At 42.5% G+C, this 26,200-nt stretch overlaps 2 protein-coding genes across 2 annotated transcripts in view; one reads left to right on the forward strand and one right to left on the reverse strand.

Moving 5' to 3' along the window:
- Positions 1–18,660, forward strand: part of DDX42 (DEAD-box helicase 42) — a 36,478-nt gene extending 17,818 nt beyond the window's left edge. The window contains exons 5-18 of the mRNA XM_069482772.1: positions 145–181; positions 1,021–1,170; positions 3,965–4,069; positions 5,387–5,506; positions 6,526–6,702; positions 7,670–7,798; positions 8,732–8,831; positions 9,715–9,762; positions 10,302–10,399; positions 11,684–11,960; positions 12,647–12,873; positions 14,308–14,418; positions 15,947–16,045; positions 17,108–18,660. Coding sequence (XP_069338873.1) covers positions 145–181; positions 1,021–1,170; positions 3,965–4,069; positions 5,387–5,506; positions 6,526–6,702; positions 7,670–7,798; positions 8,732–8,831; positions 9,715–9,762; positions 10,302–10,399; positions 11,684–11,960; positions 12,647–12,873; positions 14,308–14,418; positions 15,947–16,045; positions 17,108–17,800 — 2,371 coding nt within the window. The 3' untranslated portion in view covers positions 17,801–18,660. The remainder of the gene's footprint in view (positions 1–144; positions 182–1,020; positions 1,171–3,964; positions 4,070–5,386; positions 5,507–6,525; positions 6,703–7,669; positions 7,799–8,731; positions 8,832–9,714; positions 9,763–10,301; positions 10,400–11,683; positions 11,961–12,646; positions 12,874–14,307; positions 14,419–15,946; positions 16,046–17,107) is intronic.
- A 148-nt stretch (positions 18,661–18,808) lies between these two features.
- Positions 18,809–26,028, reverse strand: FTSJ3 (FtsJ RNA 2'-O-methyltransferase 3). The gene is made up of 20 exons (XM_069481608.1): positions 25,736–26,028; positions 25,476–25,581; positions 25,100–25,146; positions 24,893–24,972; positions 24,484–24,583; positions 24,204–24,398; positions 24,012–24,127; positions 23,792–23,896; positions 23,604–23,704; positions 23,289–23,369; positions 23,050–23,196; positions 22,780–22,915; positions 21,086–21,270; positions 20,851–20,968; positions 20,494–20,771; positions 20,164–20,249; positions 19,973–20,072; positions 19,674–19,857; positions 19,481–19,575; positions 18,809–19,400 (listed from the first exon to the last, which is right to left on the reverse strand). The coding sequence occupies exons 1-20, from the start codon at positions 25,800–25,802 to the stop codon at positions 19,208–19,210; spliced, it is 2,520 nt and encodes an 839-aa protein (XP_069337709.1). The 5' UTR covers positions 25,803–26,028; the 3' UTR covers positions 18,809–19,207.
- Positions 26,029–26,200: the final 172 nt, after the last annotated feature.

Raw genomic sequence — 26,200 nt, forward strand, 5'->3', positions numbered from 1 at the left:
TACAGTGTGCTTATTGCTGCTTTGTTATTATTAGTGTTGAGAGTTCCTCAGTTGTATGGAATTCAACACTAATCTGCTGTTAAGTATGGAGCTGGGTATGTGGAACATTTGCAGGGAAGTTTGTTTCTCCGCTTGTTTTTCCAGGGGTATTCGAGATGACATTGAAGAGGAAGATGACCAAGTGAGTTCCTATGCAGTATTTCTATCTTTTATTTTTACCCCACAAAGTCTATACTGGGGACAAGCTAGAGCTTGCCTTCACTTGAAATGGCCATTCCTGACATTGAGCAGGCAATGTCATTTGATTTGCTCCTTTTCTACCTGTGTGACCAGTTGGTAATATAAAGATTCACATGGCTTTCCCCCATGTTGAAGATGGAACTTTTGATTAACTATGACATCAAAAACAAATATGAGCTTTATTCAGCTTCTTTTTAAATCCAAAATTAATGTTTATTCTGATAAATCAAGTGGAAGAGTAGTATGGGATCTATTGATGGCCTCTAGCAACATCTAACCTCTACTTGTTTGTAAGAGTTCTGTTTGTGATTCTTGTATTTCAAGATGGAACATTAATGACTGTCCGTTAGTATATTTTTTTTCCATTGTTCAGTTGTGGAATGATGAGAACCCAGAGTGAGCAGTAATCCTTTCCAGGTTTGTGACCTTTCTAATCAGTGTCAGCTTCCCAACTTGGATTGGTAAAGCCACAGCATGTGTTCTACAGCTCTGGGGAGGGTAGGTAGACACTCCATCCCAGGAAGGTTATGGAACAGACAGATTTGTAACTCTTCTGTTAAACAAGTTAAATCATTTTTTAGTACTAACTGCCTAATTTATTTCTTCTGATGGTCCTTCTGAATACTGCTATTATAAAAGGAATCATTGCTAGTAAAAGTTTTGTCTTACTTGGTAGGTATTTTAATTGTACAGTCATCTGGTATACTGTACATTAATTACAGAATTAGAAATAGGAGCAGTTGTACTTGGGTGTGATCATGTTCTTGTGCTTTCCTGCAGGAAGCTTATTTTCGATACATGGCAGAAAACCCAACTGCTGGTGTGGTTCAAGAGGAAGAGGAAGACAATCTGGAATATGATAGTGATGGAAATCCAATTGCACCTTCCAAAAAAATCATTGATCCTCTTCCTCCCATTGATCATTCAGAGGTATGGTGTTTCTTACAGAATTTGATTCTTGTTTCAAAATGACACAATTTCCTTCATCTTTAATATTTAGGTTTTCCCAGTAGCTGAGTACTGTTATGTCAAGAGCATACTTGTGCTTTGGGATCTTGCCGTCTCTGTTAAGTGCTTGAGTCACAAATTTCATGAGACTTTATGGCCTGTGTTGTTGAAGGTTATAGCCACATTATTTGCTCATGTTTGATATTAGAATTTTAAGAATTTTTTTAAACAGTTGTACCTGTTTTCCAGAAGCAACACCTACTATCTTCCTTTCAGAATGGGCCCTTGGGCCTACATTTGTTGTTTTTTTGTTTTGAGATGGGGGTCTCACTGTGTTGCCCAGGCTGGCCTCAAACTCCTTGGCTCAAGCCATCCTTTCACCTCAGCCTTCTGAGTAGCTGGGACTACAGTTGAGCACCACTGTACCCGGCTTGCATTTGTTTTTTAATTGCTGTAAATCTTTACCGTGGCTCCCAGATCTGAGGCAGATAAGAGGCTGTTTTTCAAAGTGGAGCCAGGAATTACAGGTTCCTTAAGTCAAGGAAGGCAAATGAGGATATCAGTATGCCCACTTGAAAAAAAAAATCAATGTTTCATCCAAGTTAAGTATCTCAGACTAGATCTTGTATACCCTAGGGATTCTAGATCTGGGGCAGTGCTTCTCAAAGTGTGGTCCTAGGGACCCCTAACGGGACACTTTTGGGAAGCCTACAAAGTCAGAAGAATTTTCATAACACTAACACTATTTTCCTTTTTCATTTTATCAGCATTTGCAGCAGTGATGTAAAAGCAGTGATAGGTAAAACTGCTAATGCCTGAGCATGAATCAAGCCAGTGGCACCAAACTGTACTAGTAGTCGTTTTCTTCCCTGCCAGACATTACAGTTTGAGGGGGAGGGGAAGGCCAGTTTCACTTAAGAATGCCCTTATGAAACAGTAAAAATTGTCATTTAGTAAATCATGACCCTTGAGTTCCATGTCTTTTTATTCTATGTGACAGAATGGGAAGTACACATAAAGCATTTCTGTTGCATACCAAAATATGATAGTCATCTTAAGGAAAAGCCACTTACGTGTTTGAGTTGTAAGCAGAAGTAGCTGGCTTTTTTCGTGGAACACAAAAGTGTTTATTGCCAATAATAGAAATTCAAGCTTTCAAGCAAAAATTAGAATTCAGAAAACTTATATCCACTATAGGAAACTTGACCACTTCTCAGTACTTAAAGACCATTGTGATAAAATTGATAGTGATGATAATTGTAATTTTTAAAATATATATATAACGAAATGAATGTGTCAACATTTGGATGATTTGCATGCTATAGTGAACCAGTATTTTCCATGTGACCAATGTATAACATTACAAAATCATATGAGTAAAAGCTTAATTCAAAATACATGATAGACTAATGGATTATGATGTAACAGTATAAAAATTTTAATGATATGGTTTCAGATTACACAATGAAAATAACCTTTAGGAAATGACCACTGAAGTTTTAGTATAGTATCAGAGAAGAATAAAAATCCACAGATATCTGAAAAGTCTTTTAAAGTACTCTCCTCCCTTTCCCAACTACATATCTTTTGAGGTCAGATTTTCTTCGTGGGCTTAAATTAAAACAACGTATTGCAATGATTTGAATCGATGCAATAGGTGGTTTTCGTTAACTCAGATGTTAAAGAGGTTTCCAAAAATGTAAAACAAGTGTCACGCTTCTCACCAAATCTTTTTGGATATACCCAGAATTGTGAAAAATTTTGACCACCTATAGAAAGCTTAAATTCTTCTTAAAAACTAAGTTTAGTATAGACATTACATGATGTCAAAAAGAGAATCATTTAGCAAAATTCCTACATGGTGATGTGGGTATGTTTTTTATCCTGAGTACAATAAGCTATGAAAAGAGTACCAGAAATGACTACTTTTCTCTTTGGGATTGGAAATGCTTGGCCATACATTTTTTTTTTTTAAAGCTAACTTGTAAGCAGCTCCATATTTTTAAACAGAGAACTCTCTAAAGGCACAACTATCTGTGAAGGAATACTAGAAATATTTTTAAATGCATGGAGCTAGGTTAACATCTTAATCCAAAACATATTTAATACCATAGGGGAAAATACCTTCTTTGTCCTCTGAGGTGTTTGGCATTGTAAAGATTCCTTAGTCTGTTTCAAAGTTATTCAAATCTGAGATGTCCTTTAGAGTCTCTTTAGGAAGTAGGTTGGTGTTTATATTGAAAACAGGAATATGGTCGGGCGCGGTGGCTCACGCCTGTAATCCTAGCACTCTGGGAGGCCGAGGCGGGTGGATCGCTCAAGGTCAGGAGTTCGAGACCAGCCTGAGCGAGACCCCGTCTCTACTAAAAATAGAAAGACATTATATGGTCAACTAAAAATCTATATAGAAAAAATTAGCCGGGCATGGTGGCGCATGCCTGTAGTCCCAGCTACTTGGGAGGCTGAGGCAGTAGGATCGCTTAAGCCGAGGAGTCTGAGGTTGCTGTGAGCTAAGCTGACGCCACGGCACTCACTCTAGCCTGGGCAACAAAGTGAGACTCTGTCTCAACAACAAAAAAAAAAAGAAAACAGGAATAGGAAATGGTATTGTATTAGTTGTACTTTTTGGGATGAATGTCAAAAATAAATTCCTTTATCCTCCCTAGCTGGAATGGCTTTACTTGTATAATATTTGTAGAAGTTATTTTGCATTAAAATCAAACTCACAGGATTGACTCTTGAATTCTAGACTAACTTTGAATAATTGGACCTGCAGATTGACTATCCACCATTTGAAAAAAATTTTTACAATGAGCATGAAGAGATAACCAACCTCACTCCACAGCAGTTAATAGATCTCCGACATAAGCTCAATCTTCGGGTAAGACAATCATTAAGCCTTGCTTAACCAAACTAATAACCTTGAATTTATTTCCTAATGGTCCTTAAATGGTCTTTGCTAGAATAATTCTTAGATCCCTTGGGCTTATGTGTCTTGATTTGATTATTTTAGTCCTCCAGGTGATATTTTAGGATAGGATCATTTTTTTCTTTCATGTGTTCAGTCACCTATGCTGGTCGGGCTAGTAATGAAGGGTAGGAGTCCCCATCTTCAGGAAGAGGAAGCGATTAATAGATGTGAACAATATATGAAGTCTTAGACTATTTTGCAATTAAGATATACTTGTTTCTCAAATTACGTACAACATAGTTTTTTAAAAATATTAGAAGAAATTAACACCTTTTAAAGGCCTGCATGCACTAATTTCAGAATAATAGTTTAAATTGCCCATGAAAAAGTTGTGGGTTGCACATTGGCCACATTGTTTAGGGTGCTGAGAGATGTTAGTTAAGTGAAACCGCAGAGAAAATATGCTGATATCTACTCTGATGTGGACAACTTTCTGGCCTACGTCTGCCCTACCAGTTGCTATGTTATGTTTGAACTCATGTTTTCTGAGCGGGCAGGCGGTGTGTATGTACATGTGTGTACACTTTTCTGTTTCCCAAGAGGTTGCTGATACCCCCAATAACCCCCAAAAGCTTTTAAGTGAAATCCAGATTGAATATATCAGCACCACTGGAGAAGGATTGAAGGACACCACTGTTGGAGACAACATGGAGTTTATAAACCCCATTCTTCACCGGGGCACAAAACAGTGCCAGACAGTAGCTGGACCATCACCAAGTGAGACATTAATTTGTTAGGCATCACTGAAAACAGAGGTGTAAGATTATATTTCTGTAACCAGTATGTGTAGGCTTGTCTTATTCAGAGACCATTTGCAATTTTCAGGAGTAAGATTTATTCATTTTTTTTTTTTTTTTTTTTTACCATTTGGTTAATATTTATGCAGTATAGCAAAAAAGAAAATTAATGACGTTTCCCAATTCATTCAATAATTTTTCTCCCTTCTTCATTATTTCTTAAGAGAAAATTAATTTTGATTTAAGAGATTTTTAGGTACTTAATCATTGTAAATCATGTGACAGCTATCTCAGGAACGTTTATCGTGGAGTTTTTTGTGTGAGATTTATATTTGAGGTTTTGCCTCTTCAGTGTATGCTTTTGGCTATAGACTTATATTTTCACTTCTTCATACTCAAGCTAAAATGCTAGATTCAGGTAAGTATTGTTGAACTTTGTGCTGTTTATGTTGAAGTACAAGTCATTCTTGGGAGTTGTCTCTATCTCTAGGTCTCTGGTGCTGCACCTCCTAGACCAGGAAGTAGCTTTGCTCATTTTGGGTTTGATGAACAACTTATGCACCAGATTCGGAAATCTGAGTACACACAGCCCACTCCAATACAGTGCCAGGTAAGTAAAACATAATGAAAGAAAAATGAAGTAGAATCATATTTTGTAACTATATTTAGTTTACAAACAAGTAAAACTGTTTAGTTTGGAACTGTGTTGACATGGATAGAAGGTATCCACATACTTCCTCTGTGGCTTAGTGTTCAGCTTTTGTTTTAATTAAGTGAAAAAAAGATATACATGAAATCCAGGATTACTTTTGAAATCTTAAAAAATAAAGAGCAAATATGAATTACTTACCACTCTAAAAACTTACTAAGTAATTGGGAAATGTTCTTTTGTATCTGATAAATATCTTGAAGTATAAAGAAAATAATTAGGCCTACATGTAACAAAAAAGATTTGTGCATGGACAAATTTAGCACTGTGACTTGAAAATTCTCATTTATTACTATAAGTAATAGCTTCTGTTTCTCATTCATATATGGGGTTTATTCCTATTCAGAAAATGAGAATTTTCTATACATGAATGAAATAGTCTGTACCAAGGGTGGAGAACCTGCAGCCTCAAGGCCACATGTGGCCCCTCAGATGCCCAAGTGTGGCCACTCGACCGAATTCAAACTTCACAGAAAGGATTTATTCTGTAAAACTTGGATTTAGTCAAAAGACCACACTCAGGGATCTAGAAGGCCACATATAGCTCCACAACCACAGGTTCCCCTCCCATGGTACAGACTCTATACCTTCTCAAGGGAAGAAAATTTTTTAAATTTTAGCAATCACTTCCATTATAAATTATAATTTTTCATTTATATATTTTAAGCAAAATGGAGTCATTCATATTCTGTAAATGGTGGCTAATCCACATGAAGAGAATGATGTTATTTCCTATAAATCAAGAAGTCGATGGGAATGTCACATATTTCTATTTCACAGCCAGTATGCATAGCCCAAGATATTTTTTTCCCCATTGGAAATGAATGTCAGTAATAGCCAATTTATCCTTCTCTGATATTTCTTTCAGTGCATCTTTAGAGTTGAAATTTTAGAGTGGATATACTTTATTTTTTCTCCAGGGTGTGCCTGTGGCGTTAAGTGGTAGAGACATGATTGGTATTGCTAAAACAGGCAGTGGGAAGACTGCAGCTTTTATCTGGCCCATGTTGATTCATATAATGGACCAGAAGGAATTGGAACCAGGTGATGGACCAATCGCTGTGATTGTGTGTCCTACTAGAGAGCTTTGCCAGCAGGTATGTGTTTTGTATAGAATACCTTCTTCCATGTGTGGACTAGCAAGGGATTAGCCAGTCAAGTAGGTAGTATGATCAGGAAACCTTTTTTTTAAATTGTGGTAAAATACAAAATCAACTATCTCTTAACCATTTTTTTTTTTTTTTTTTTTTTTTTTTTGAGACAGAGTCTCGCTTTGTTGCCCGGGCTAGAGTGAGTGCCGTGGCATCAGCCTAGCTCACAGCAACCTCAAACTCCTGGGCTTAAGTGATCCTACTGCCTCAGCCTCCCAGGTAGCTGGGACTACAGGCATGCGCCACCATGCCCGGCTAATTTTTTCTATATATATTTTAGTTGGCCAGATAATTTCTTTCTATTTATAGTAGAGACGGGGGTCTCGCTCTTGCTCAGGCTGGTCTCGAACTCCTGACCTTGAGCGATCCACCCGCCTCGGCCTCCCAGAGTGCTAGGATTACAGGCGTGAGCCACCACGCCCGGCCTCTTAACCATTTTTAAGTGTACAGTTCAGGAATATTAAGCATATTTACATTGTTATGCTACCAGGAAACTTTTGGAAAGTATTATGTAATATTTCCTATGTAACCAAATATATGCTTTTTCCTTAGAACTACTGTTTAAGAGGAAAAAAATAGTATGATGATATGGGAATTGTATTTTATTTTGTATTATAAGCTCACAATGTTTTTCTCCAGGGTACATTCATTTTTCTTGGTAGAAGGGCAATGACAGGATCAGGAAAAGAAGGGGAAAAAATGAATAATCACGGCAAGATTTTAGATAGCTTGTTGATAGTGATAATGGTACACTGCTATTCAGTTACACCTTTATGAATAAAATTGTGATTTTAAAGCATGTTCTAGGTTTTGATTTTTTTATGATATCACACTGTTTTTCAGAACTCCCTTTTGGGTTGTGATAGAGATATTTGTTAGTGTCACGGTTTGCTAATATATTAACAACTTTTAGATCCATGCAGAATGTAAGCGGTTTGGAAAAGCTTATAATCTTCGATCAGTGGCTGTATATGGAGGAGGGAGCATGTGGGAGCAGGCCAAGGCTCTTCAGGAAGGGGCAGAGATTGTTGTGTGTACCCCAGTAAGTATGTCTTGTGTTAAGTGACTTCTCAGCCTCTCTCTATGGAAAACAGTTTTGCAGGAAATTCCCTCTAAGATGCGGTAAAGCAGGGTTGAGAATACCCTGATGAATGGCAGCCTGTGGTTTTAATTTTTAATTTTTTGTTTTGTTTTGTGACAGAGTCTAACTCTGTCACACCGACTAGAATGCAGTGACATCATCATAGCTCACCGCAACCTCCAACTCCTGGGCTCAAGCTATCCTCCTGCCTCAGCCTTCTGAGTAGCTGGGAATACAGGCATGCGCCCCAATGCCCAGATAATTTTTCTATTTTTGTTAGAAATGGGGTCTTGTTCTTGCTTAGGCTGGCCTCGAACTCCTGATCTCCACGTGATCCTTGTGCCTCAGCCTCCCAGAATGCTGGGATTACAGGCACAGGCCACTGCTTCCAGCCTTTGATTTAATTTTGATCAGTTGACTAACATAGCAGTCCAGTAAGAGTCTCTGTGACGTATACATTAGGAGCTACAAATTCCCCTCTATTTCAAATAGTTTTCCTTATGCTCGCCTAGAAAGTGGATCCATGGTTACCAAGAGCATCCAGAATCAGATATTCAGAGTATGGTCAGAACTTTCCAGAAGAGTGTAGTCTAAACAATAAAACCCATCAGAAGTACGCTTTAAGTCAAGTCATTTCAGAATGCCTCATGAAAATGCTTCTGGCCATCTTCCCACAGAATTTAAATCACAATTAATGTAAAGGAAGAAGCTAATTAAGTTTTCAAAATTTCTGCTTGATTGGGCTATGTAGTGCATAAATGAAGTACTGGGCTGTCAGACCAGCATCTGTTACCATCCAAAACTGAATTAGCACTTTTGCCAGGAGCACAACTTTAGAAAGTCCTTGTAAATGCTTTTTAATTATGCTTACTATTCACTTTGTGGATCTCATAGGGTCGACTGATTGATCATGTGAAAAAGAAAGCTACTAATCTTCAAAGAGTCTCTTACCTTGTGTTTGATGAAGCAGATCGAATGTTTGACATGGGATTTGGTATGCCTTGAATACCTATTTATTCTGTCCCCATCCTCATGATATTAATTTTTTCTATATCTTCAGAGACTCAGCAAATTTTTTTCAGCATAAGAGAAGCTAAAAGTACTGCTGGGTAGAGTTAGACTGTAGAAGTATAGCTAAGATTTTAACTATTTTTAGGTGTCTTCTCAGGAAAAGTATGTTAGGCTTGGTTGAGTTGAGGAAAGTTGAAAATGCCTTTTGTATATGGGGGAATATTTTCTCTATTCATTATTTTTGTTCATGTGCCTTTGATCGTGGAGGTCATGATCTGTGTTCCCGGGTAGGTGAACATCACATCATTTAATACCCTTTGTATTCTTGTCCACATAATTATCTTTTCTGATTGGAACACTGCCAGACATAGCCCCCCGGGATAGAAGGGAAATTTTTCGGAATTTTATGGTGAATGATGTATCTAGGATTTTTTTTTTCTTCTTCTTCTTGGAGACAAAATCTCACTCTGTCGCCCTGGTTAGAGTGCAGTGGCATCATCATAGCTCACTGCAACCTCAAACTCCTGGGCTCAAGCGATCCTCCTGCCTCAGCCTCCTGAATAGCTAGGACTACAGGCATACACCACCACACCCAGCTAATTTTTCTATTTTTAGTACAGATGGGGTCTTGCTCTTGTTCAGGCTGGTCTCAAACTCCTGAGCTCAAGTTATCCTCTTGCCTCGGCCTCCCAGAGTGTTAGGATTGTAGGCATGAACCACTGCACCCAGCTTTATATCTAGGAATTTCAAAATTTCCTTAATTCATAAAACTTTTCATGGAGACGTTTACTAAAATGACTTTTTCCGGGCCTTCCAGTCTGTATTACAGGGTTATAATATTAATTTTGCTGTTCTACTTCTTCCAGAGTACCAGGTTCGATCCATAGCAAGTCATGTCCGTCCTGACAGACAGAGTATGTATGAAGCAGCTTTATTAAACCACATTTGTACTCAGAATGAACACCTGTTTATTTTATAAGCAATCACAATTATGGAAGTAAAAATGATCATGTGTGTACTGGTGAGAACCATAAAGGGGAAGACAATGACACTTTATCTGAGCTGGACAGGACTTTAGAGATCATCAGATAGACCCTACTCATCTTTGTAGATGATGAAACCAAGGCTCAGAAATTAAATGGGTTGCCCCGGTTTATACAGGTTTATCAGTGGGTAGAGGCAAAGCACAGTACAGATCTGCTGATTTGAAATCAAGAGCCCTTTTCTGAATCATGCTGACAACTTGTCTTAACTGAAAATGCAATAAAAATAGAATAAGAGCAAAATCTTTTTTTTTTTTTTTTTTTTAGTGAATCAATTTTTAAACTAAATTTAAGGTTTAGGTGGGTTTATGTAAAAACTGAATAATTCTGAATGTCAAGGAAGCTTATTTAGCAGATGTTCAATAAAAAAGTCACACTATTTCTTTAACAGAATTTATTTTACCTTTTAGCTCTCTTATTCAGTGCAACTTTTCGGAAAAAGATTGAAAAGTTGGCCAGAGACATCCTGATCGACCCTATTCGAGTGGTGCAGGGAGATATTGGAGAGGTAATCCTAAGCACGGCTGGATGGGATGCCAGTGGGTTATTTCTTGTATTATGGAGACATAGAATTAATTTCTCACTAGTAAGATAAAAATTTAAAATACTAAGTTTATGGACGAAGCAACACGTTTCAGATTTGCTTTAAAATATACAAGTGGGGGGATAAATGAAGCAACATTGGCAAAATGTAGACAATTATTGAAGCTGGGTGAAGAGTACATGGTAAATGAGTTCTTTTTTTGTATTTAAGAATTTTCATAATAAAAAGTCTTTTTTAAGCTTAAACAGAAAGGTCTGCCAAGAAACCTACCAGTGAATTAGGATGGAACTGATATTTTAAATGATTGTGGGAGGTTGCTTGCTTAGGAGGAAGGGGGTGACCTGAAAGGCCTGGTGAAAATAAAGTTTTATTTCCTACTTGTGCATATGCCCTATGTGAGAAATTTCTCTGAATTGGGACTTGAAAGTCACTTAAATGTACTTAGAAAATTCCTTCCGTTGCTTGCCATGTTTATTGTTAAAAAAAAAAGTTCCTATGTAGTTAGCATCTTGACATTTTGCAGTTTTCATTTTTGAGTGCCTTCTATGTGCATGTATGAATTATACTAGGAACACTGAGTAGGAGGCACAATAGAATTGTTTACTGTATTAGGAATAATCTGAAAAGGCATTTAAAAAGGTATTACAAAGTGTTGGGTTATACAAATTAGGTACATACAAATTATGTATGTACACCAGGGAGAGGTGGAGAGCAAGGTGATTAGAGAAGAGAGGTAAGGTTTTTTTTTGTTTTTTTTGTTTTTGAGACAGAGTCTCACTTTGTTGCCCAGGCTAGAATGAGTGCCATGGCATCAGCCTAGCTCACAGCAACCTCAAACTCCTGGGCTTAAGCAATCCTACTGCCTCAGCCTCCTGGTTAGCTGGAACTACAGGCATGTGCCACCATGCCCGGCTAATTTTTTCTATATATATTTTAGTTGGCCAGATAATGTCTTTCTATTTTTAGTAGAGACGGGGTCTCGCTCTTGCTCAGGCTGGTTTTGAACTCCTGACCTCGAGCGATCCACCCACCTCGGCCTCCCAGAGTGCTAGGATTACAGGCGTGAGCCACCGCGCCCGGCCGAAAGGTAAATTTTGAGTTGCACTTGACTTGCTGAAGTAAGGACCAAGGTGAAAAGGAATTATTTAAGGTTCTTCCAGATACAGGTAGAAAATTTAATGCCTGGTCCTGTTCAGGTAGCCTGAGGCGTCAATGTCACAATCATCTGTTTCATTTCTTCCTTCTTAGGCGAACGAAGATGTGACACAGATTGTGGAGATTCTCCATTCTGGGCCTAGTAAATGGAACTGGCTTACCCGGCGTCTGGTGGAGTTTACCTCTTCAGGGAGTGTCCTCCTGTTTGTTACTAAAAAAGCCAATGCTGAAGAGCTAGCCAATAACCTTAAGCAGGAAGGTCATAATCTTGGGCTACTCCATGGGGACATGGATCAGAGTGAGAGAAACAAGGTCATTTCAGACTTTAAGAAAAAGGACATCCCAGTCCTGGTGGCCACAGATGTTGCAGGTAGAGTATGGATTTCACAATGACCTTTAGGCTCTGTGCTGTCAGAGTGCTCTGTCTTAACTATACAAAACCTGTAATAGCTGAGCAGGCGAATTGAAAGACTGCTGGTCTGGTTGGCCACGCACTGGGGAACAGCAGTTCAGCACAGGGATCATAGTCTGGAGCTCTGGATACTGCTTTTCACTTAATGTTTCTTTCTGATCAAAGAGTTTCTGCAGCTTGAAGACAATTGTGTCTGAGTGTGGTAGGTATCTTACACAGGTCTACTACATGTGTCTTAGTCGGACATCTTTCAGTCAAGATCAGAAAATTTTTTGGAGTATGGTTTCTGGCTTTGTCCTGCCAAGTTTTAATAACTACCCTTAAAAATTGGTATTTTCTTCCAGAAAGGTGAAAACTTCTCAGCTTTGAGACACATTTTTAAAGTATATTACCAGTACAAGAGAGAGGTCATGTCAGGTTATTAATGACAAAAGATACAAGTCCCTTACACTAGATGGCCCTGTATCATAGAATCTACAGTGGTGACATTTACTGTAAAGGGGTAACTTACATGCCTGTATCTCAGCTTACCAAACCCATGCACTTTGCCTAGATAAGGGAAATGTGGGTTCTTAGAGCACTAACATTTACTTTGGTCTTTTGACTCCAGATGAATAAAAGAATTTGGTTACTTTTTATTTCAGCCCGTGGTCTGGACATTCCTTCAATTAAGACTGTCATTAACTATGATGTGGCACGAGACATTGATACCCATACTCATAGGATTGGCCGCACAGGAAGAGCGGGCGAGAAGGGTGTGGCCTATACCTTATTGACTCCCAAGGACAGCAATTTTGCTGGTGACCTTGTCCGAAACTTGGAAGGAGCCAATCAGCATGTTTCCAAGGAACTCCTAGATCTGGCAATGCAGGTGAGGGGCCAGGCATACTTCAGATTATAAAACTAAGAAAGACATTTCAGCAACCCCGGGGCAGATAACTTTCTATGTTATAAGAAAAGGGGGGAGGGTATGGGAGGTTTATGAGTTACAGATGGGATTCGTGAGATACTAAAATTCATCTGGTCTGTCTTCTCATCTTCTCCATTCAATAGCATCTGTGTCGAAAATTATTCTTTGTGCTAAAATCTGTCCCTGTATTTTCTACCTGCTTACCCCATAGCATGCTAGGAGTCAATTCAGTCTCAAAGATGGCTACTATTCTGACTACTGCTCTTCCCCTCAAACAGTCTTCTCTTTTAGGGGATTAAAGATGTGTGATCTTCTAAAAAATATATAGTGCCTCTCAACTATTCCTTACAGACCAAGATCTCAGACCTCTGACCACACTGATTTCCCTCTTCCAGGTGTTCTCTAGTCCAAAACTGAGTGAGGCATTCTGCCAAATCTAAATCTTGAGTCATTTTAATATATGCAGTTCCCAAATTACAAATGGGTTTGGAAGGAACACTTTCTAATAGTAGACACTGTTAAGAGTTTGTCAAATGTATAGCCCAGCCCACACAACTCTTAACCCCTAACACAGTGGTTGCATGGTGCTGGCCATGTTTCTGGTCCCAGGAGTAAAGGACTGACACTGCAGGAGAGAGGAGGAGAATGATGTTTCCTCCCCCTTTCCTGGGGATAGAGAGCCAGTCCTAAACTAAAATTTTAAACAGCATGTGTTTTGTCTTTTGGCATTTTCTTACATCTTTCTTTGGGTCTCGGGCGCTCTGTGCTCACCCTTTTCCTAAGCTTGCCCTGTCTCTGAAGTACTTGACTTGTCATTGTCATATAAAGCTTTAAACTCCTCAGAGATATTTGCATTCTTAAGAGAATGTGAATAAATCTGGTGAGTAGTATTCCGGCAGTGGTCAAGTTCAGTGAAACCTTTCAGGCTCTGAGGGTAACTAAAATTTCTGTTGTATGGCTACTTCTGGGAGTCTGTTCCTAGAGTCAATTCTAATAAGCCTCACTTCACGTTGCTTTTTTCCTTTGCTTCTGAACCCACTAGTTCTTTAAAATTAAGCTCCAGATTTTTATGTCTAATAGTATGTATAGGTTGTTTCAGAAATAAAAAAATAAATTCATTTTCCTCAACGAAGTTAGAAGTGGCCGTGACCACTTTGCATTTGAAGTTTATCTAATCACTTCCCTCCTAGGAGGTCCTGAAGGAAGACTTGGTGGCCTAAACTACCACAAAGAAGCTAATCTGTGGTTCCTGTAAGCAGTTCCTCCCTTGCCATAAATGCACTGGCTAAAGATGAAGCAAAAAGTTCTTCCTATTTAATTTCCTCTTTAACTTTGTCCTCTTCCTCTGGCTTTCTCTCCTTCCCTTTACTTAACCTTGAATTGTGTTCAATGCAGAATGCCTGGTTTCGGAAATCCCGCTTCAAAGGAGGAAAAGGCAAAAAGCTGAACATTGGTGGAGGAGGCCTAGGCTATAGGGAACGGCCTGGCCTAGGCTCTGAGAACACGGTGAGTCCAGATTACAGTAGTGCCTTTCTGGTTGGTCCTGTGTCTAAGAAAGCCTCAGTGAGTCCAAAACCCTCTCTGGAAGGGAATTTATATTTAATATGCTGGCCTGAGTCAATGCATTGCTGGTTCTTTTTTTTTTTTTTCTGACATAGAGTCTCACTCTGTTGCCAGGGCTAGAGTGCTGTGGCATCAGCCTAGCTCACAGCAACCTCAAACTCTTGGGCTCAAGTGATCTTCCTGCCTGCCTCAGCCTCCCAAGAAGCTGGGACTCCAGGCATGCACCACCATGCCCAGCTAGTTTGTTGTTTTTGTTTTGTTTTTTTTTTCCCTGTTTTTAGTTGTCTGGCTAATTTTTTCTATTTTTAGTAGAGATGGGGTCTCACTCTTGCTCAGGCTGGTCTGGAACTCCTGACTTCAAGCAATCCTCCTGTCTCGGCCTCCCAGAGTGCTAGGATTACAGGCATGAGCCACCGTGCCCAGCCTTGCATCACTGGGTCTTAACATAACTTTCTGTTGGCAGAGCATCATTTGTACTTGGCTGACTAGGTTTGCTCAAGACATTAGTCTACGTTAGCAGTGAGTTTCAGATTGTGGTCCCTGGACCAGCAGCATTTGCAAACTCATCCCCCACCCCAGACTTGATGAGTCAGAAACTCTAGAGGTGGGGTCCAGCAATCTGTTTTTATAGGCTCTCCAGCACTGACCTAGAGTTTGCTGCGGTAAACATTGCCTTAGGGTCTAGCTATAGCTTGTTATTAGACTCAGGAATGATCCCTACACTCTCTGGGAAATAGTATCAGAGAGGTGAGAGCTGATTTTTCTCACAAAGCAGGTATCAAAAGCACCCCCTTAGTGGCTTTCTTAATTGCCTGTTTTCTGTTGCTTTGATTTCTGTGCCAGGGAAGAAAGCTGCCAGTATACTTTTCTGGAGCTTTATAGTTAAATTGGCAACTTTGATAAATATAGTGATATAGATTTTAGTGATAGCTAATATTTACTGAGGATTTTAAATATGTGCCAGGGCTATTCCAAGCAGTCACATCTATTAACTCAGTTAATCTTCACAGCAGCCCAGTTGCATAGTTACAGATAACAGAGGCACCTAAGGCTGCACTGGTAAATGTTGTAGCTGAGATTCAGACCCTTAATGGTCTTGATTCAGAGCCTGAGCAGTCATACAATATGCTGTATTTGTGGCCTTTACATCTTTATTATTTTTACTTAATGTGTTTGTGTGTGTGTATGTGTGTGCAAATAATACATGATCAACTTTGGGCATAATCTGATTGCATTTCTGATTATTAGGGTTAGTTTCCAGAAATACAATTACTAGATTGAGGGGCATAAGCATTTTTAAGTGATTCTTTGTCACTGCACCGTTCTCATCTTTTCTCATAAGTAACTTTCTAAAAATATCTAGTTCCCATTACAGCTCCTGTTTCAGAGTTTTCAGTATCATGAGGCCCAGTCTATGGCAGTGGGCCTTCCTGGGTATTTTTCCATCCTCATAGATGTGTTTATTTTTTAGGACCGAGGAAATAATAATGTAATGAGCAATTATGAGGCCTACAAGCCCTCCACGGGAGCTATGGGAGATCGGCTGACGGCAATGAAAGCAGCTTTCCAGGTCTGAAATCAGCAATTCATTAAAAGAGCTCTTAACAGTAACTCTTGGGCAATGACAAAGGGGGTCTAGTTCTCCTGAGGTGGTAGCTGGGCTTATAGACTTGATGCTAGATTTAGGGCATTCTCACTGCTTGGATTTTGGATATAATGTTAACAGTAGCTTACTTGGAGATGCAGGTGTGGAACCAGGGAACCCTTCATGCTACTCATCTGCTGGAGTTACTCCGAGTCTAGGACTGCAGTTCTGCAGTAGGGTTTGTGTTCCCCACTGCTTTGTTCTCTGGCTGAGAGTAATTGCCATCTTTTTGGCTAAGACAAGTTTGGTTCTGTTACCTCTTATGAACTCTGAACCTTTTTTCCTTCCATGTCTACCTTTCCGGGTAGCTAGCTGACATCTGATTAGCTAGGTCTTAATTTACATATTTTATCTGTCTTCAGACTCTTTCAGTTTGGTTCTAAAATTTTTTCTGGTTTTCACTAATAGAAGAATGTAAAAATCCTTGTTTAGGAAATCAGGGCTTAGTTTTCAGATTTGAGGAAAGATAATGTGATACATATTCCGTATATTAACACCACAAAAACGTCTGCAGCCACATCTTATATAATCAAACTTCTGGAGCAAAATATATTAATAGTGATGCTAAGCTGAATAGATAGAAACTAAACAGCCTTTATATCAGTTCAAGTTAGGTTTTGCCATCAAACTTTAAAATTTTTTTTTTTGTTTTTAGAACTTTTTAGTTTTGAATTGTAAATAGCAGATTGTAAACCATAAATGTGCTGAATTGCTGTATACATTGATGTTTTACTCTAGCCAATCAGGCTATAAAAGTAAATTTCAGTACATTGAGGTCCATCTCTCCACAGAGATGCAGGCGTTTTCCTTTACAGCATAAGAATAGAACAAAAGCGGTGGCGCTGTAGAGGCACCAGGGCAATAACGTCACTGTGCCAAGACTGCATAGTTAGAATTTCTGTATACTTTATCATTTCCCAAGCTTATTTTACTCAAGTTTCTTGAACTTGCTACCTTACCTACTCTCGGTGTCTCTTTTTCTTTCAGTCACAGTACAAGAGTCACTTTGTTGCAGCCAGTTTAAGCAATCAGAAGGCTGGAAGCTCTGCCGCTGGGGCAAGTGGATGGACTAGTGCAGGGAGCTTGAATTCTGTTCCAACTAATTCAGCACAACAGGGCCATAACAGTCCTGACAGCCCCATCGCCGGTGCCACCAAGGCTATCCCAGGCTTTGGCAATACTGGGAACATCAGCAGTGCTCCAGTGACCTACCCTTCTGCTGCAGCCCAGGGAGTCAACAACTCAGCTTCAGGGAACGACAGTCGAGAAGGGATTGGGGGTGGCAATGGGAAAAGAGAGAGATATACTGAGAACCGGGGTGGCAGCCGTCATAATCACGGAGAGAGTGGCAATCGGCACGGTGATAGCCCACGTCACGGAGATGGTGGTCGCCATGGAGATGGATACCGCTACCCAGAAGGCAGCAGCCGTTATCCCGATGGCCAGCGGCATGGGGAAAACAGGCATGGCGGAAGTGCAGGCCGGCATGGGGAGAGCCGGGGTGCAAACGATGGTCGGAATGGGGAAAGCAGGAAAGAAGGTTGTAATCGTGAGAGTAAGATGGACCCCAAGGTGGACAGCAGCAAGATGGACAAGGTAGACAGCAAGACAGATAAGACAGCTGATGGCTTTGCTGTCCCGGAGCCACCCAAGCGCAAGAAGAGTCGATGGGACAGTTAGAGGGTATGTGCTAAATCACAAAATCAGTTGTGTTTAATTTTATTTTTAGAAAGATTTTGGTAACTAGGTGTCTCAGGGCTGGGTTGGGGTCCAAGGTGTAAGGACCCCCTGCCCTTAGTGGAGAGTTGGAGCTTGGAGATATTAGCCCTTCTTCTTGGGAAGCTGCTTTGGTCCCTGGAAGCATTGAGAGCTGGGAAGCTTCTTTTGACTCTAGGTGAGTTGTCATGAGGGTAAGTTGATACCTTGGGAGAAGGGGCCTCATTGGGCACAAAACTCACTCTAGGTTTATATTATATGTAGCTTATATTTTTTACTAAGATGTCACCTTATAAACATCTATAAATTGAATTCCTTTTCTTAGCTGTGTGGCCAGGCAGTCCCCTTTTTAGGAGTTGGCTTCTGCAAACCCCACTGAACTGTTGGGAAGCAATTTGGTGGTTGTAGACATTTGCCAGGGAAGGGAGATGTCTGATTCTAAATGAGAGTCAATGCTCAGGTTCCCCAGCCAGGTTTGTATCCTGTCCTGAGACATGTAGAGGAAGCAGCAGCCTTCCAGACCCAGGCTTTGAAGATTTCCAAAGCCACTGTGATTGAAAGGAAAAGATTATCCATATGATTCCAGGGTTGCTCCTGGTCTGAGGTGTTGTTAAATTTAAAATTAAAAAGAAAAAAAAAAAAAAAAAAAAAAAACCTCAACAGCTTTTTTTTAAATGTCTTCTATTTCATTGTATTTTTTTTTTTTTAACTTGCCCCAATGGTAGAAAAGTCTTTTGCTGAAATGATTTTTGTTCTATCTTGTTTATAAAAGGAAAAGAAATATACAAACTTTGAATTTTGTGACTTTGTGAAGGTTTCTTTAAGATGTGCATTCCTTTCTGCTTGCTCTCTAGTAAATGTTTTACTACTGAGATCTGTGGATTGTCTGTCATTTCTACTTCACAAAGTCGGTGCATATTATTAATAAATAATGAAACAGTGTAACACACAGTATTAAACTGTCAGAAAAGACATCTCTCCCACCACCCTGGTTTTATTCAAGAATAGGAAGGGGGAAGGCTTGAGAGGCCCAGAAGCCCAGGAATGGACTACAATGAATGCCACTCCAACACCTAACCTCCCCTTACAATTTAACATTGACTTTTCATCTAGTATCCCCACATTCTTCATGGAAAGGTGGTGGGGTCTGGGGTCTGTAAAGACAGTTCAGCAGTGTTTTTGTGGGAGACTGTCCTTCAGGCAGGAGGACATCCTCCTCTCTGCTCAGGACCACAGTGGGAGTTCTGTACCCCCCCTCGCTGTCAGCTGCAATGCAAGTGAGAGCAGGGCTGGTACTGAGGCCAGAGTGGGCCGTGCCACCATCTCCCGCCCCCAGTCCTTACACTCTTCTCAGAGGCCCAGTAGCTCTGCTCACTTGCGCTTGTGTTTTTTCTTTTGCTCCTTACGCTGCTGTGCTCTTTGGTCCTTCTTCATCCTTGAGTCCACCACCTTAAAATGGCCTCTGACTCCAGCTGGCCGGCGCACTTTGCGGCCCACACCTTTTTTGGCTACAACATAGGTGACTTGGCGCTTCTCCTTGCCAAGCCCAGCCTTCTTGTAGAGACTACAAAGGGAAGAGAACAGGTTAGGGACTTGCTTTCTGCTGCTTTAACCTTGTCCCCTTGTGGTGTCTTCCCCCATTACCTTCGCAACTGTGCCATTTTCTCGCGTTCTGAGATGTCCACTGTGTTCACCACAGCTTCTGCCTTCTTCCTAGTCTGTTCCAGCTTTTTCAACATCTGGGAGGGGACCTCAGTCAAGTGACCTCTTCCCCATCCCTGCCTCCCCCCGCCCCCCCCCCCCCAGATCTCAGGCAGCTACTTCCCCTACCACTTACCCTCCTTTTCTTTCTGGCCTTGGCTTCAGCCACTTTCTTGATGGGACGAGCGTTGATTTCCCTCCAGCGCTTCCGGTAATGCTCTACCTCTTTCTTGTCAATAGGCAACTGCCGTATCCGGTGCTGCTTTTCCTCCTGCACAAACCACTCTGGAAGCTCTCCCTCTTCCTCATTAAATGTATACCTGGGCAGAAAGGACACCAGCCCAGTAACCAACCACTCCAGACTTCCTAAGGAAGAAATCACCCACTTACCCACGATATCCTGGGCTACTTCTCATGATTTTCGGGCCTCCCTACCTGTTGAAGGAGTTATCTATGAGGTCTCTCTTGGCCTTTTTGGAAGAGGCAATAACGGCACCTAGAGCAAGGCCTTCAGCATCCAGTATCTGATGTTTCACTAGAGAGGGAAGGAGAAAAATCAAAGCTCGATTCCCAATGCTGACACTTCTGCTGGTCTCCTGTCCTTCCACTGCATGCAGAGCTCTCACCTGGGTCCTCAATAGGCACTATCTCAAACCCATCGTCATCGGACTTAGGCCCACGTCTGCGCTTCTTACCACGGGATGCTTCCCAGCTGTGAAGAGGGAGGACCATGAGTGAAAATCCGCCGCACCCCCACCTCACCTCAACCCTGCTTTCTATTTACAGCCACTTAGGGAACTTGCAAAAATTCTGCCACCCCGCCCACACCCCAGACCGGTTCAATCAGAATCATCAGCACAGTATTTTTAAAGCTCCCTATCTGCAGCCAAGGTAGAGAAATGTTTCAAGCCACTGTTTCCTCTTCATCTCTTCTCCCATCAGCTGCAGCCACTCACCTCTCTTCATCCTCACTGCTGCTGCTGTCACTGTCTGAGCTGCCATCTTTTTCTTCCCCTTCAGGGCCAGGGGTAGCTTCTGTCCCTGAAGAAGCCTCTGGCCCCTTAGGGGCCTCATCCTGGCACTGGGGAGACTTTTTCTCAGTCTTCAAACTGGAAGATGGTGGTGGCGGTGGCAGCTGCCGCTGCTGTCCCTTCCGACGGCTCTCATACAACAGCTGGGCCTGACTGATCTCCAGGGCTTCATCAGCATCATCCTCAATCCCACTGAAGCCATCCTGGGGATGGGGGGGCTCTTCAGTTACCCTCCATCCAGGGGATGGCAGTTTCCTGTCAGTCTTGTCCCCAGCCTCTTACCTTTGAGAACCACAGGGTGGCCTGTTCTTCCTGCAGCACTGCCTTTTCCTCCAGTGGCACCAGCAAAGGATTCTCTTCTTCTTCTTCTTCTTTATCTTCCACCTCAGCATATCGCATTCTGTAGACCCAAAGGAAAGCAGGGGGAGGACCCAGTGACCCTGAGTGCCTGGAGTCCTCGCTGCCCTAATCCCTCCCCACTCCCGCTCACGTGCTCACCCAGCCACCCACCCCTTACCGCTTCTGGTCCTTTAGATCCTGATGTCCCCCAACTCCTGCCAGCTCCTCTGGATCCAGGTCACTATCCAGAGATGCATCATCATCGTCCTCTTCAACATCTGATACATAGATGTCATCTCTTGGCAGATCGGACAGAAGTGTGTCTGCAGCACTCATATCCCCTTTTGTTACTTCTTCTAACAACTGAAGTTTAACAGAAACAGAAATCAAGTATTTAAAAGGAACATCCAGCTTTTTTGCCATGTGTCTGTTACCTATCCTCAGCAATGCTAGGAAGTATGTGTGGCAAATACATCATCTCCTTTTACAGACAGGGAAGCTTAGACCCAGGGAAGTGACGGGCCCATCCCAGGCTGGGTTACTGATTTATCCCACTCTGCTGTCTTGCCTTTGATGGTGGTAGCACAAATAGATTTTATGGAAAAGTAGCCCACAGCCCATATAGCATCAGATCTTAAAATGTTAAACATTGGTTTTCCTTTAAAAATTATTCTCAGAAGGCACCTCAGTCACCTTTTGAGAATAATACCACATTTTGTTTCCACTGAATAAAAGAGCCCAGGCAACATACGCATCTAACAGAACTGTTTTCACTTAAACCAATTGTCAGAACCTCATAATCTATTTTCCCCAGGCAAAGACAGCTACTATTTCTTGTTTATCACATGAGGGATTACACCCAACCATCTTTTTTTATTCCTCACAGAAACCCTATGAGGTAGGTTCTATTACTGTTTTACAGATGAGGGAACAGGCAAAGAAGATAAGCAGTCACCTCAGGGTCCACACAACTCCCTAGTGGTGGAACTGGGACTGGAGCCTGAGCCTGTGTCTGGTCTAGGGCCACTAGTTCTGTTTTCTTCTTTAAGAGACAGGGTGTTTAAGCACCAGGCTCGAGTGCAGTGGCACAATCATAGCTCACTGCAGCCTCGAATTCCTGGGCTCAAGTGAGCCTCCCATCTCAGCTTCCCGAGTAGCTGGGACTACAGATGTGTACCACCATGCCCAACTAATTTTTATTTTTTATAGAGGTGGGATCTCACTATGTTGCCCAGGCTGGTCTCAAACTCTTGGCCTCAAGCTGTCCTGCTTCAGCCTCCCAAAGTACTGGGATTAAAGGTATGAGCCACTGCACCTGACGGAGGGCCACTATGTTCTAATGCTTCTCTTGTACAACAAAGATAACGTGGTTATGATGTCCCCACACCAGAGCCATGAAAGCTCATTTTGCTTGTGACACTGCTTTTATCAGGAAAAGCATGTTCTCTAGTATTCAGCAGGAGTAAGTAACCTAGTGTGAAGCTTTAACTTGGTCTCAGTGAACTGAAGAGTGTTGCTCCCCTCTGAGGAAGACCCTCTATTCACTGTGCTTGTAACCCAAGTATCCTGGATGCATCTACCCTAACCTAAGCCTCGCTCCTGATGCTCTAGTTCTACAAGGATAAATCTATCACACTCGTATATCTTCCTAATTTCATCATTTTAGGTATATGCTTCTTTTTGGCCTTTGAGTCGCGAGGTTCTTATTTTTTCCCCAGTCTCCCCCTTGCCAAGTCATCTTGTGGGTGAAGACAGCAACCAAAGCCCATCATCGTTCAGCACACTTTTTTTAAAAGACATCCAACACCCCCACCTCCACACACCCAAGCAGATCCTCCTGTCTCCTCAATCCGAGCCCCAGCCCTGCCTCACCTGGTGACCCCGGATGGTGCGCAGAGAGAACATGCCAGTCTCCCCCTCATCTGCGATGGAAACCCCTGGCAGATCCATCTTCAGCTCCACACGCTCCCGCTGCTTCCTCTGCTCACGCAGCAGCTTCTTTTTCTTCCTGAGGGGGTGGATTGAGGGAATAAAGCTGTTCAGCTCAAACTCCCTATCCACACCTTTCATTCTCTTCTCCCATCTTCACACGCTGAGGAACTCTCTGCAGGGGTTCCCCAAGCTCCCCGCGGGTCCCCTCACCTCTTTAATTCCGCCACCTCCTGGGCCTTCATCTCTGCCAGGGTCTGGTTCAGTTGTTCCTCCTCCTCCTCCTCCTTAGAGGGTTGTCTTGTGGTCCCAGCTGTTGACTCTTCCTCATCACCTTCTTCTTCCTCTCCTGAGCTGAGGCTGACAAAACAGTCCAAAGGAGTTCGGTTATTTTCCCAGATACTTCCCCTGATACCCAGTCGACACCTGCCCTGGTTTCATTCCCTCCTCACCTGATGTCCAGTGCCTTTGCTTGCTCTTTCAGCTTCTTGGCCAAATGTCGCCGAAGCTTTGTTCTCCAGTTCAGTAGGGACCTGCCCCGGAAATACTATTACTGATCTTACCTTTTCCCTCTTTGTCCCTGCCCCCTTCTCTGCTTTAGGTGGACCCCAGAAATCTTAAGCTTCAGCCACATAAATCCTAAGGTTCAGAGCCCCACCCCAAACCTCTAGCACAGCATCTTGTTTCCAGAGATCCAACATCATGGCCTTCACTGGCCTTGCCCTGCCTTCAGGACTCCTGGCCCCTACACTCTCCACACCACAGACCTGAGCTCCTTTCGCCCCAGCACTTTGATGTCCTGACAGCAAGCCCGTATGTCCTCAGTCGTGGCTGGATGCTGGGCCAACTCTTCATCATCTAGCAAGATCTGTTTGGGAGGAGGGAAATGTGTCAGGGAATATTCTCAGGCCGTGTTTCTGAGGCCCCCTTACATCCCTCAAGCCTGGAGACTCACTTCGCTGGCCTTAGAGAGGAAGTCAACAGGGTTGGCAGCTCGAAGGAAGTCAGTTACTGAGGTTCGGTGATACAGAGTGAGGTCACCCTCAGCATAGCCTTCAGCCTTAGGGAGGGAAATAAAGAAGGTTGGGCAGTCCCTTCTGGGGAATGTAGGGCCCACCAGGCCCAATCTCTCCAAAGTTCCAGGACCTGAGGGTGGCCCCATTCCCCTAACATACCTTTGGCTTTTTCTTAGTCACCAACTCAGTCACAGTCTTTGCCTGAACCTCAACTTCCTTGAAAGCAAATTTGGGGTCAAAGAATTTGCTATCAACCTTGTCAGGAGCCAGGAATCCTAAAATGATAGGCTATATCAAAAAGTGTGCTTTGGTAGTTGGGAGACTGAGTCAAAAGAAGGAAGTGATGCCCACCCTGGCAGACGACAAAGATCTCTGCAGATTCATGGCGGGAGGCTTGGGGCTTGGTGGCCTGGACACGGTGGAACAGCTGCTGAAAGATCCACAGGAGGGGCTGATAGTCACGGGAACGGAAAACCTTTGTGATGAAGCAGCCACCACGGGCCAAAAAATCACAAGCCAAACGCAGAGCCATCAGTGTCAAATGGGCTGTGGGGTAGAAATAGTCAGCTGAGGACCTCTGCGACCTGATAGGGCATACCCACCTCCTCTCCAAGCCCCACACTCCCTGCACCTTGTGAGTAAGCATCATGGACCCAGCTAGCCCCGACATTGGGGGCCCCATCATTGAGCACTACATCAACCTTCCAGGTCTTCAGCTCCTTCCTCAGGGCCTACAGAAAAGGAAAGGGATTATGGTAACAGAAAAACAAGAATGGTTAAAAATTGCCCTGGTTTAGCCATTTGTCTAGTCATTTGCTAAGTGCCCATGATGTGCCAAATCCTATGCCAGGCACAGGGACACAACAGTAAAAGAAAAAAATAATAATAATAATACAACATCTTCATTCCTGACTCTAAATAAAGGCTGGAGTTAACACTAAGGCTATTACGGGTCTCATTATACAGATACCACCTTCAGAGGATTTGGAGATGTCGATGTTTGCATATAAAGGGAATAAGAAAAGAGAGACTCCTATTACCTGCCTACAGCGTTCTGTTGTGATGTCCTCCTGGAGAGTCACCACATTGGGGAGAGGCTTGATTGGAACCAGGTCCACTCCTGGAAGAAATCAGGCCAGAGTACTCTAAAGGGTTGCCTCATGCAAGGAGGAGGGAAATATAGGACAAAACTAGTACCTCATACATCCACCTCAGAAAACAACCCAGGAAAGTCGCCTGTCACTCACCCACAATAAGACTGGATACAGGCATAAACTTGGCAGCCACCTGCAGCCTAAAAAAGGAATAAAGATTAAAATACTGAGGACTTTCCCTTTCCATCCCTTAGCTGTGTGATCTCTCACCCCTGTTGTTAGGAGCCTATGCAAAGGGCAGTGGCCATAGCATGTCCTATGTTCATATTCCAAGCCTTTTCTTTGCAATCAAGAAAAGAAACAGCCCCCAAAGTTTAGGAGAGACCTATGCTCTGGGATGCAGAGAAATCTGAGACTGAGATTACTGTACTGTACCGAATCCCACCGCCCTCCAGCAAAACTCTAAGCCATCCAGGGTCAGAACCCAGAAAGCTGCCATCAGGAGCAATCTGTGCGAAGTGTTTCTCACCATCCTCCTGGCGCAGCACAGAGGTCCAGCAAGGCTCGGGCTTTCTGCAGGAACTGAAAGCGGCGATTGAGCTGGATTAGCTTGAAAGCAGAGCGGGAACGGTAACCTGGGGGTGACGACAGAGTCCGCGGAGTGCTTTACCAGCAGGGTTTCTCGGGCCTCACCACCTACCACCCCTTCTGCGGAATAGGAACCCAATATCTGGGGAATATAACCAGAGAAAGATCGCTCGCTCGCAGACGGAGCGAACCCTCACTCACCCGTCTCCTTCGCCAAGTGATAAAACTTGTCCCGTCGGCTCTTGCCAACTTTGCCCTTCTTGCCCATGGTGGAATGGGGGAGTGTCACTCAATCAGAGAAGAAGGTAAAAGTTGGGAACGTCTCTTCCCGGAGCACTAGATTCCGCTTTCTTTTTTCCACTTGGCACAGCAATCGCACTACGTCCCTTGCTCCCCACACTCACCTAGGCTCAGTACCGTTTTCACCACATGCAGACAACAAGCGTACTTCCGTTTCCGCTTGCGCCCCTGGCTCCAAGGTTTCCGTTTTTCGCCATTTTGAGTGTGGCCGTGAATTTTTTGTGTGTGTGTGTGTGTGTGTGTGTGTGTGTGTTGTTTTTTTTTTTTTTTTGTATGGTCTGTCCCCCGGGTCTTATACATTGAACGTTGGGATCATGAGGCAGATTACAAGAATTAAAAACCAAGTTTCTAAGAAGCAACACTTAG

Source organism: Eulemur rufifrons, chromosome 9 (genome assembly GCF_041146395.1).
Source record: "Eulemur rufifrons isolate Redbay chromosome 9, OSU_ERuf_1, whole genome shotgun sequence".
In the NCBI taxonomy this organism is placed as follows: domain Eukaryota; kingdom Metazoa; phylum Chordata; class Mammalia; order Primates; family Lemuridae; genus Eulemur; species Eulemur rufifrons.

Excerpts from the sequence above, each read along its gene's own strand:
- FTSJ3 (XM_069481608.1), bottom strand. The coding sequence starts at position 25,802 with ATGGGCAAGAAGGGCAAAGTTGGCAAGAGCCGACGGGACAAGTTTTAT. Across the intron at positions 24,128-24,203 it reads GATCTTTGTCGTCTGCCAGG|GATTCCTGGCTCCTGACAAG; the intron begins GTGGGCATCACT and ends CTATCATTTTAG. Across the intron at positions 23,370-23,603 it reads CTGGGGCGAAAGGAGCTCAG|GTCCCTACTGAACTGGAGAA; the intron begins GTCTGTGGTGTG and ends TTTCCGGGGCAG.